The 11,469-nt window shown below is 43.1% G+C and overlaps 1 protein-coding gene across 6 annotated transcripts in view; it reads right to left on the bottom strand.

The window, feature by feature from the left end:
* CAPN3 (calpain 3) overlaps positions 1–11,469 on the bottom strand; it is a 71,231-nt gene that overhangs the window by 35,143 nt on the left and 24,619 nt on the right. For 5 of the 6 annotated variants that reach the window (XM_034769168.1, XM_034769166.1, XM_034769169.1 and 2 more), the window contains exons 7-12: positions 10,856–10,939; positions 10,334–10,419; positions 8,935–9,012; positions 5,194–5,354; positions 3,012–3,181; positions 1,609–1,620 (exon numbers count right to left, since the gene is read on the bottom strand). In XM_034769168.1, coding sequence (XP_034625059.1) covers positions 1,609–1,620; positions 3,012–3,181; positions 5,194–5,354; positions 8,935–9,012; positions 10,334–10,419; positions 10,856–10,939 — 591 coding nt within the window. The other variant, XM_034769171.1, reaches the window with a different exon arrangement.

The following is an 11,469-nucleotide window of genomic DNA, read 5'->3' as shown; positions in this document are numbered from 1 at the left end:
GTGGAGTTAAGGCGGGGTTGGGGCGGAGTTGGGGCGGGGCTGGGGGGGGTGGGGAAATGGGCGGGGCCAGGGCCCCGTAGAGGGTCCTCTTTTTTTATTTGTTAAATATGGTAACCCTAATGTAATTAACTATGAAAATAATGCAATCAGTAAAAATGGTGGATTCTCTGTAATATGAAGTCTTTAAATCATGATTTGAGGACTTCAGTAACTGAGCTTGAGATTAGGGATCTATTACAGGAGTGGGTCTATGAGGTTCTGTGGCCTGCAGTGTGCAGGAGGTCAGACTAGATGATGGTCCTTTCTGGCCTTAAAGTCTGACTCTATAAGTACAGTATGCTCATATTAAATATTCTGATTTTACATCCAGTTTACCTTTCTCTATGTAGTGTCTCACTTTTTCAGTGTGCTACAGATTTTTTTGTTATTGGCAAGGCATAATTGCATCATAACTGATGGGGAAAGGTGGAGGATTTAGTAGCTTGGTAGGGACAGTAGGGCTTTTGGGAAGAGATTGAGAGATGGTTTGGGATTCTGAGCTAAGCACATTTGCTAGATGTTTTTTGCTGAAATGATCAGCTGTAAAACAATCAGCAATGACAATATTCAAAAGGTGATCCTGAAATTTCACAGTTAACACACCATCAAGATAGGCAGTTCACACCTCCCTTGGTGCTATCTGAAGGCTCAGGTTTATTTGCAATTGTAATGGCTGGGAACATACTGTTTTTTGGTTTTTTTTTTTAATGAAAGCTAAGGCTTTGGCTACACTAGCACTTTTGTCTGCAAAACTTTAGTCAGTCAGGGGTGTGAAACCTCCCCCCCCAACTGACATAATTTTCCCTGACAAAAGCGCTGGTGTGGACAGCTCTATGTCTGCTTGCAAAGAGTCTACCTCCAGGGTTGTGGGCACTGTAACAATGCTCTGTCTGGGGATTGGTCCCACTTTGAGCAGAGGGTTGGACTAAATGACCTCCTGACGTCCCTTCCAACCCTGAGATTCTATGATTCTATGTCTGTGGGAGCGTGTCTGTGGGATGGTTTAATTATGCTCGTGGGAGAGTTCTCTCCTGATGGCATAAAGCAGCTACACAGGAGACCTTACAGTGGTGCAGCTGCAGCCGCTGTAAGGTCTAATGTAGACATAGCCCTATATTCCAGAAGATTATTCTGCAGCAAGGAGTGAATTCTGCAACTCTATAGCAAGCTCCATGCTGCAGAATACACAGGAACCTGGCATATCTTTAGGAGGTAAAGAAAGCAGTCTGCAGGTTTTATAGGGTTTAGCTGCATGGAACACAATAGCCAGATGATGGCTGTCATTGCTAGCTGTGGTCCATGGTACCAGACTGTAAAAGACATGAATGGGATCCATACTTAACAGATGAATATTGAGGCAAGGGAAAAGGAAAGGAAAGAATATAAAATGAGAAATAAGAAGAGAAGATGTGAACTCACAATGTCGCTAATTGATACTCAAAGGGTAAGACTGTCACTTGTGCTAAACCACTGAAAACAAGCCCAGCCGGCTTACGCCGACGGCACAAAAGTTACGTTATCTGAGAACTTTACACCAAGATGTCAATTCTTCTTCCATTCAGCTCATACCTCTTTCGGCACCTTAGAGAGAAACAAAGCAGGGCAACGGTTAGGGATGCAGGGGGAGTGCACTTATTTATTTTATCTAGCTTTAGAAGAACAGATAAAAAGTGTTTGTTCTAGTTTCTAGGCACACTGCAATCAATTATAAATTCCTCAAATCACATAAACATTCTAACCAACCTCACTCCTTTACGTAAAAAAAACCCAACCTCCCTTCAAACTCTCTTGGGTCCCCTGCAAAGTAAATCAAGATTAACACTAAAACATGGCTTTGGGAGGTGCTGAACAACACCATTTCCTATTACAGTCAACAGGAAGTGAAATTGCTCAATACCTTTGAAAATCAGGTCATGTACTTCTATCTATCTCACCTCATCCTTTCAGTGATTCTCATCACCATTACAGGGTACTGCCAATGGCGATGCAGTATTTGATTCTGATAGGCGTAAATCCCCTGACCAAAGAGAAGTTTGGGATGCTACTGAGGAGCAATTGTGGGAAAGTCGGGAATAGGGATTGGAAAGGGATCTTTCTAGATAACATGACACAGGGCAAATCCTTATCTGTAAATTAATATGGACTAAATGAATACAGAGACCTGAATTTCCCTACTCTCTTAGTTCCATCCACTCTAGAAGAGTTTCTTTCAGGTACCACATTCTCTCTCCAGCCACTGAATAGTAAAAGCTGCCACTCCTCATTCTTTCAGTACTGTTATGAGACCGCTTAGTCCCATTTACTGATAGGCATTACTGATACAATTTCTGGTTTGGTTTTAGACCAATCTTTACCATGAAAGGCCTGCCATACCAGAACTCCTCGTATCGATCTGGGGGAGGTGGAGTACCGGTGTCGACGGCAAGCACTTCTGGGATCGATCTGGGATCAATTTATCGCGTCTGGTTAAAACCCGATAAATCGATCCCGGATCGATCCCAGAAGTGCTTGCCGTCGACACCGGTACTCCAGCTCGCCGAGAGGAGTACGCGGCATCGACGGGGGAGCCTTCCTGCCGCATCTGGACCCGCGGTAAGTTCGGACTAAGGTACTTCGAATTCAGCTACGTTATTAACATAGCTGAATTTGCGTACCTTAGTCCGAAGTGGGGGCTTAGTGGGGACCAGGCCTAAGATAATACTTTATTCCTGTTTTCTTGCATCTTCTCTGCTGAAGATAGGATACGCATGCTTACCACAGGGATATTTTTTTTAAAGTAGTGGAAATCAACTTCTTGCTGGAACCCTTAAAAATCTTTGTGTTTAAAGGCAAAATCTACAGTTCATGTAAACGAGGCTACATTATAAAATTAGCTACTGTCCATGGAGGATTTGTACTGTTGGGCTGCAATTTGGGATCAGCTGAACTATGTGGCACTGCTGCAATGAACAGCATCTGGGCAGTAGTGGTACCTCATAAATGGCAAAGCCAATAGTGAGGAGGTTGGCTCCGAGTTTGCGCTCTTTTCTCCTGTTTTTCTGCATCAGTGCAACCAGGAAGCTGCAGACAACCTCATTATCTTCAGGATCATCGTCCTCCTCCAGGAGCTCCAAGCGATACTGCGGATTGGTCCAAAATGTATCTGCAAAACCCCAGATGCCACCCCCCCCAAATTAATATATAACTTCAGTCCTTAAGATGATATTCACTGGAGTATCATCTTAAAGAACCTGTTTTATCTTCTATTTATCTCCTATATTCACTCCTGGTTTGCAGTTCTTGGTAGACAGGTCAAAAACTGAGTTCATCTCCTTTTTTACACATTCCTTGTGCCGAAGTTGATTTCTGCAACCAAGGATGGAAGCTGGCCTATACAACAAGTGACTCTTCACCATGTGACTCCTTTATGGGGCTATATTCATATTTTATATAGTCACTGACATTAGTGCTATTACTGATGGTGCACAGTTTTGTTTACCTTGTGTAGTAGCCATTCTACTGTATTCCATACAGCAGGGCTTCCCAACCTGTTTGGAAGAAGACCCCTGTTTCCAGTAAAAAGTATTACAGACACCCCAGTCATCACGTCTTATTTATCTTAGTACATTATGGCTTTACATTAGAAATTTTTTTGGGAATGCCAAACCTAATTGCTAAGACTCCTCACCTCTCCATATGTGTCTTGCTTAACTTGTGGTTGGGAAGCCTAGACTTGCAGTAAGATGAGCTAACAAAAGAAGAATCTGGTGTACTCTTTGTTTTTTCTCCATTTCCATGCAAAGAGGAACTTCTGTCAGATAAGCCAAAGTATCCATTCTACTCTCTGTTGTTACCTTTGCTGGCTCAGAAAATAATTGATTTAATGGCTCATTTCACATTCTAGTGAAGATTGGCACTGCCCTATTCCAGAACATCCACTCCTTCCCAACAAACAATCTGCAAGGCAAATAAGAGTATCTTGCATTTATAGTATTTAGAGAATTTTGCATCCTTCAGCCCTTGCTGATTTACAAGCTTCACATTGTAAAATTGAAACCACCACTAACTTAGGCTGGGTCTACACTACCCGCCTGAATCGGCGGGTAGAAATCGACCTCTTGGGGATCGATTTATCGCGTCCCGTCGGGAAGCGACAATCGATCCCCGAATCGATGCTCTTACTCCACCAGCGGAGGTGGGAGTAAGCGCCGTCGACGGGAAGCTGCAGAGGTCGATTTTGCCGCCGTCCTCACAGCGGGGTAAGTCAGCTGCGATATGCTGAATTCAGCTACGCTATTCGCGTAGCTGAATTTGCGTATCTTAAATCGACCCCCGCCTGTAGTGTAGATGTAGCCTTAGAAACCCTATCATATTTCTATAACTTCAGCCAACACTGAGGCTACATCTACACTACGGGGGGGGGGGTCGATTTAAGATACACAAATTCAGCTACGTGAATAGCGTAGCTGAATTCGACGTATCGCAGCTGACTTACCCCGCTGTGAGGACGGCGGCAAAATCGACCTCTGCGGCTTCCCATTGACGGCGCTTACTCCCACCTCCGCTGGTGGAGTAAGAGCGTCGATTCAGGGATCGATTGTCGCGTCCCAACGGGACGCGATAAATCGATCCCCGAGAGGTCGATTTCTACCCGCCGATTCAGGTGGGTAGTGTAGACCCAGCCTGAGATGCAGCTACCCCTATGTGAAATGCTGCAGTTGTTTTATAGCAACATTGCAAATGTGTACAACAACTGAGGACAGAAAATGAAGAAGAATATATATCGCACTGAAACTCCTGAGGAAACTGAAGTTGGGAGAATGTAGATATCTACAATGAAATTAGGCAAGCACATGGAAGTTAACATCTGTTCTCTCACAACAGGTGCTATGGAATATTTGAACAACAAAAATAGTTAGGTCCCTTTGGGTTTACATCTCTTTTGGTAAAATGGTACTTTCTGGAGTACAGTGTTTCTTAACACCATACTGTGGTGTTACCTCACTACAGACTCAGGAATGTACCAACTACAAAATCAACACCATTTTTGCAGAATCTGGATTTTTTCCTACATCAAGTGCTGATTAGGCTGCTGCATGATTCTGCATAGCCTGTGAAATCTGACACAATCAGAGGCCAAGGGAGTTTGGTTCTACTAGAAGAGATTTTATTCACCTGGATAATTGCGACAACCTCCTCCGGAGCAACCTCTCACCCAACGCCCTTCATTGACTGAAACAGTCCAAGTTTGGAGCTTATCAGACTCCAGAGTATCAGGTGTGAGGTTACAGATCTCCAGCTTTGTGAAGTACCTCATGAAATCGTCAAATGACATCCTAGAGAAGCAGGGAGGGGGAAAGGAGAAAATAATGGGTATCCAAAGAATAGGACTGGACAGATAAGAAAACTTGGATTCTGGGTTCATATTGAAAATGGATCCCATAAAACCAATTTCCCCACCCCAAAATCTTAATCATACAAAACCACATGTAGGGAATTAAGTTAATAAAGATTAAAGATCATGTCAATTTCTGTGCCCACCTTGTGCACCACTTTGAAATTGTCCATATAATAGACACTCTGTCATTCCTATTAATATGGAAACTCAGCAGTCCTTTTTCTTCCTGGTTCCACCCTGATCACTGTTTGACAAGGGCAGACTAATTAGATTTATGGTGTCCTAAAATGCTGTGTGTACGGAAAATCCAACTGAATTTCCTTCCCCTCTTGTCCCACTGCTGGAAGGGCATTACCAGGTTGGCTTGGACATTGACAGTATGACTGTGTAGGAATCAAAAGCATGAGTTCAAGTAGTCAATTGCATTATAAGTCTAAGGGTGACCTAGACTGATAAACACAAGTGATGTGGAAAAACAGACTCCAAAAATTTACTGTACAGTAGAACTGGTCAGACAATTTTAACATAATTTTTCTGTTGCTAACAAGCCACTCTGTACAGTCTGAGAACATTATTTTATTTCCTAGACAAAGCTGCTATGGAAGTGATACAAGCACCAATGCTGTGGTTTGATTTGATTTCACTCTGCGATGTTGTGCTTCTGTAGCCTGCCTGAAATTTAAGGGATGCTTCAATGTTTTAATATTCAGTTTGTTTTTAAATACAGTTGTCTAGTTTGAGTTTCTGACTGTGTGGTACTTTGTGAAACTTAATGCTAATGTCTGTCTATTATGTCACTTTTACTTTTGTATTAGAGAAGGGCCTGAATCAAAAGTCTCTATCTACTCATTCTCATTTGTTGGGGTATTTGAAATCTAAACTTGGATTAAATTTTGCAAATGAGTCAAGCCAAAAACTGGATTAGGACACCCACAACTTTGGGATGTTTGAAATCTAGATCCAGATCTGCTTCTGGATTGTGTGGCTTGACATCATCTCCCATTTATTTATTTACTTGGATTTATTAAGTGATTGACTTTGTGTAGGATTTTTTTTTATTTTTTTTTCTTCTAAAGATACAATAGATTTGTGCTACCCAGTTTTTCCTCACATGATATTCTCTTTGAATATGCCTCCTCTGTGTCACCTACAGGCTCCATCTACACTTGGAACTGGGTGGGTACGATTCCCAGCTTGAGTAGGCATACTCATGCTATCTCTCTTTGAGCTAATGCTCTAAAAATAGCAGTGTAGCTGCAGTAGCATGGGCAGCAGCGACTGGCGGCACAGGCTAGCTGTCCTGAGTACATCCCCTCCCCTCCAGACCTTATCGGTACATACTCAAGGCAGCTTGCCCATGCTGCTGCTTACCGCTGCCTGAGCTACTGTGGCTATACTTCTATTTTTAGCATGCTAGCTTGATGAGAGCTCGTGCAAATATGTCTGCTCAAACTGCGAATCACACCACCTGCTCCAGGTATAGATGTAGCCTTCTAGTGAATGCCTTCTGGAGGTGCAGGAGACACAGAGATATTGGTTGCCCTAGAGATTTTACACTGATTATTTCAGTATCTTTTATCTGCCAATAATCCCGAAGTACAGAGAATAATCCCTCTGAAATTAAGTTTATTATTGTAGGGGACAGCAGATACGGTTTTCTGGGCCAGAACATACTAGGTTCATATAGGGAAATATTGCTCAGTACATAAATCTTGGTAATCATTTGTTTATCTACAGAAACAGATTTAAATGACTGATCTCATCTTAATTATAAAATAGCATTAAAACATTCTGTGATCTTATTGTTTGATATTTACTCCTGCTCTGACATTTCTCTGTAGTCAGAACTTTGTTTCCTGAGTCACTGCAGTCATAAGGAGATGAAATTTGGAGGCTAACTGACGGTGCATGAATATATAATGATGATGTGTCACAGCATGAAGATGGAGAATCATTATATTGCACTGTTACAATATGAAGACCCAAATGTCCTTTTGTCACAAACTATATCACAACATGGTATCTCAATCTGTGCTTGCACAACGCAAATAACATTTATTGTTGCTTGCTGTCAAAGGTTTGTGGTGCTTATTGGATAGAAAAACAAAGCTGAAAAGCAGCTAAAATATTGTCTCCCTATTTAGGTTAATTTAGTGTGGGGGCAATTCCTGCCCCTTTATTCATGGCCCCTTTATTCATGTTCCATTGCGCAATGGAGATGGCTTCCTATCAGTCCGTATGCAGGGTGTAGGTGGTGGTGAATCCAGAGAATCTCTTGCCATTCAGATTTTCCTATCGTGACAGCCCAATGAAGGAGATGATTTAGGGGCACTTGCAGCATCAAGTCAGCAGTACTGGCCAGATATGATTCTGTAACCAATTAATGTTCTGGTGGGGAGGATTCCTTCCCCTTTATTCCTCCACAAATCCATCCTGTGTCCAAATAGTTATGCTGGGTAAAGTACTAGGCTGAAGGTTTGCTCCTTAGTTTCTGTCTACAGATCAGCTGGGTATGTGTGTGTGATTCCCAGTATGTGTAGCCAGGCTTGTGCTAAGTCAGCTCAAGCTAGCATGCTCAAAATAGCAGTGTGGATGTTGTGGCACTGGTGGTGGCTCAGACTAGTTGCCTGAGCTTAGAGGCAGGGGGTTGGGCAGGCTTGCCCTCAGGGGCTGCAATGTCCACACTGATATTTTTAGTGCACTAGCTCGAGCTGAGCTGCTGTGAGTCTGGCTACCTGTGCTGGGAATCACACCTATCCGCAGTGTAGACATATCTCCCAAACCCACCCTACACTGCATCACACCTTCCGGCTGAAGCACAGACATATCCTAAGGTCCTGATTTTCAAAAATGCTCAGTGCCTGCATTGACTTCAGTAGGATTTGTGGGTGCTCACTATTTTGAAAAACCAAGTCATAAAAAGCAGATCTTACTCTTTTTGGTGGTCTCTGAATTATGGGCAGAGTTGGTAGCATCACCTATTGTTAAGGTTGCCTGTCACTTCCCATTTATAAGACTGTTTTCAGTTGCTTGTAACTTTGCCAAACTATATTCATTCAAGCTGAAGTTTTCCATGCCTCAGGCTGAATTTAGTTGGAAAATTTTGGCAAAAATGGTTCAGCTGTTTCCAAGAATGAGATTATGGAAAAAAGTTGTTTTGCCTATGTTTAAAAAAACAACAACAATCTGACATCCTTTTAGTTAGAAACTCTAGCACCTCTTTATTTTGGAACTTGAAATTTGGCAGCAGGGGAAAAGGCTTGTTAGGCTGGGGTCAGTGGTGTGCCTTGGAAAAAAACACCCCCATTTGGCCAAATTGTAAGTCTTTGAAAAATCTCAGTTTGCACATGCTCATCAGAGCACTGGTAGCAAGAATGTCTGTGCAACCTTAACTCGTGGAGCTACGATTCTTTTTAGCATCTCTAGGAACTCTCATGTGTACCCAATCAGTCAAGCATAGACACGGAATAACTTCAGGGAAAACACAACTTCTGAGATGGAAGAAGGTGTATCCTCACCAGAACTCCCCATCCTCTGCAATTCTGTACTGTAGTCGGATTTTCTCTGCTTTGTCAATTAAGTTCCATTCATCTGAACTGCAAAAGAACAAACAGGAATCTCTTGCACTTTGCAATACACAGTTATTTAAGAAATTGTTAATACTTTATTATAAGTCCTACGGTGTACAAAGCCACCAGCTGGCACAAAAATGTCCTAATCCTTAATCATGTTACAGCCATGACTGACAGGTTTTTTTGTTACTATATCTGCAACCATCCTAGTCAGTTTCCCTCTTCCTACTCCCATTAATGCTGATACCACAGACAAGTTTGATTCGCTTTTCTTATTTTGTGCTATTGACTTTACCACAAACACCACCTTACCACTCCCTCACAGGTAGGCAAGTGCGCACACACTTCAGGTTTTAGTTTCCATTTCATTCATATAGCACTCAGCAATCTGCTGTACTGTCGTTATTCTGTTTGGGTCAGAGATGGAAAGTGTTGCAAACTCCAGTCCTATTTTAAGAGCTACAGAGGCTCCTATTTGCAAAATTCAGTGAGAAATCTCATTTCTTCTTTCACACACTCTCTCTCTCTCTCTCTCAGATCCCCTTTGCTCCTGCTATTCAGTGCATTCATGGGCAGCACATGAACCGCCCATTCGGAGAGGCTAGCTCCCACCCACGCCACTTCTGTCTGAGGGCCCCCCTTCCCCTGCCAGAACCCCAAGCCCCCTTCTGCGACTGCTGGCCCCCCGGGCCACCCCAACCTGCCCTCCCCAGCGCCCCCAGCTCAAGAGCACTGGGTGGGTGGCCTCAGCACTGGGCAGCCCAAGCACCGGCCCCAGCCGCCCCAGGCCGCTGGCCGGCCCACCCTAGCCCTGGCCACAGCCCACTTCGGGGAAGAGGAGCAGCCTGGGCTGGGGCCATGGGGGAAGAGCAGGAAGCAGAAAGCTGCCTCGGGGCAGAGTGTGGGCGGGGCCATGCCTGGCTGTTTGGGGAGGCTTAGCCTCTCCTCACCTGGGATGCCCGTTGCCCATGAGTGCATTAGAAGATTACCTCCCATTCCAGGTCACAGTCTTGTCTATGTCTGCAACAGGAGAAGCTCTTGGCTGAACTATTAAGCCATGCTCTTTCCTCTCTCCCTGTCATCAAGATTCCCCTTCCCTAGTAGATTTCGTATTTTCTTAAAATCCTGTCTTGCCTAAAGTAATCCCCCAGCTAAGCACTCAGTGCAGCCTCCAGAAAAATAGATGTGTTCATATTCCAAGTACAGGTGTCAGTACTAGAGCACAGACATTGCATATACCTCATTTTAGTCTTAGGATGCAATCACAGAACAAGCACAATGCGTTTAAAGTGGAATGACTTTTTTAACCCCACCCTATAGACTCCTAGGTTTGCTTTTCACCTACTTGTCACTCCAGGCTCCTTTCCATTCCACCTGTCCCCAGGGGTTCCTTAGCCGCACTAGCTTTATTTTTCCCGCTTTAAATGATGTCTTGTTGAAAAAGAAAACACGATTGAATAAATTAATTAGTCTCGTATGGGCTCAGAGGGAAATGTACTCCCTGTTGAATCACTCATGCTCACTTCCTGCAGCACTTATGTATTCCTTAGAGGTCTCCTACCCCTCCAGTGATCTGATGCTCTCCCAGCACAGGCAGCATGGCTGCGGGCACACTGGAGTTCTCTTTGCGCCAATATCCCTTGGTTTAAACTTGCTGTGCATTATCTACACTTCCCTTCCCCCACCTCCCAGCCAAGATCCCAATGGGTTTCTAACTCTTCCTTTTCAAGAAAACTTGTATAATTTTAATGTTTATTTTGTTTACAAAAACTCATAACTTTTATTTTCTCCCTGTTTTGACTTATTGCTTGGCTGTCCTAAACAACAGCTTCTTCTTAGCTGTAGGAAAGAATAAATCCATACATACCTCTTCCACTGCAGTAACTGAATAGGCATGTCCTTTGACTAGCCCACAAGTCATGCGTGTCTCAAACTGCATTGGGATTATAGTCTGTAAAATATGGAATAAAAACAGTAAGCAGTACATAACACCCATTCCTATACTTAAGGCAGCCATGTTCTCCCTCTGCACCACACTAGGTCACCAAATATGTCACTTGGAAATTGGGACAATGACCATTTGCTTCTATTTCGTAGGATCATAGGAGGAGACCCATAAATCATAGAGTTCATCTAACTGCAAGGTTAGGTTATAATCTATCCCTAAGAGAGGCTGTATCAGATACAGACCAATGTACCAAAGGATGTGGTGGATTATCCCTCACCTGAAGTCTTCAAATCAAGAATGGATGTCTTTCTTAAATAATGTTGTAACTCAATCATAAAAGATGAGCTTTTTGGAGGAATTACTGGATAAAATTCTTTGACCTGTGTCATACAGGAGGTCAGACTAGTGATCCCTTCTGCACTCAAAAGTCAATGAATTTATGAAACAGAATAAACTGATTTTTTTTTATCAAAGCTAATGTTAAAATGATCTAATACACAGGTTAAGGGTTTCTACATATCTGGGTATAATGC

The sequence above is a fragment of the Trachemys scripta genome, chromosome 4 (assembly GCF_013100865.1).
Source record: "Trachemys scripta elegans isolate TJP31775 chromosome 4, CAS_Tse_1.0, whole genome shotgun sequence".
Taxonomy (NCBI): Eukaryota; Metazoa; Chordata; order Testudines; family Emydidae; genus Trachemys; species Trachemys scripta.
This window is presented reverse-complemented; position numbering and strand designations above follow the sequence as displayed.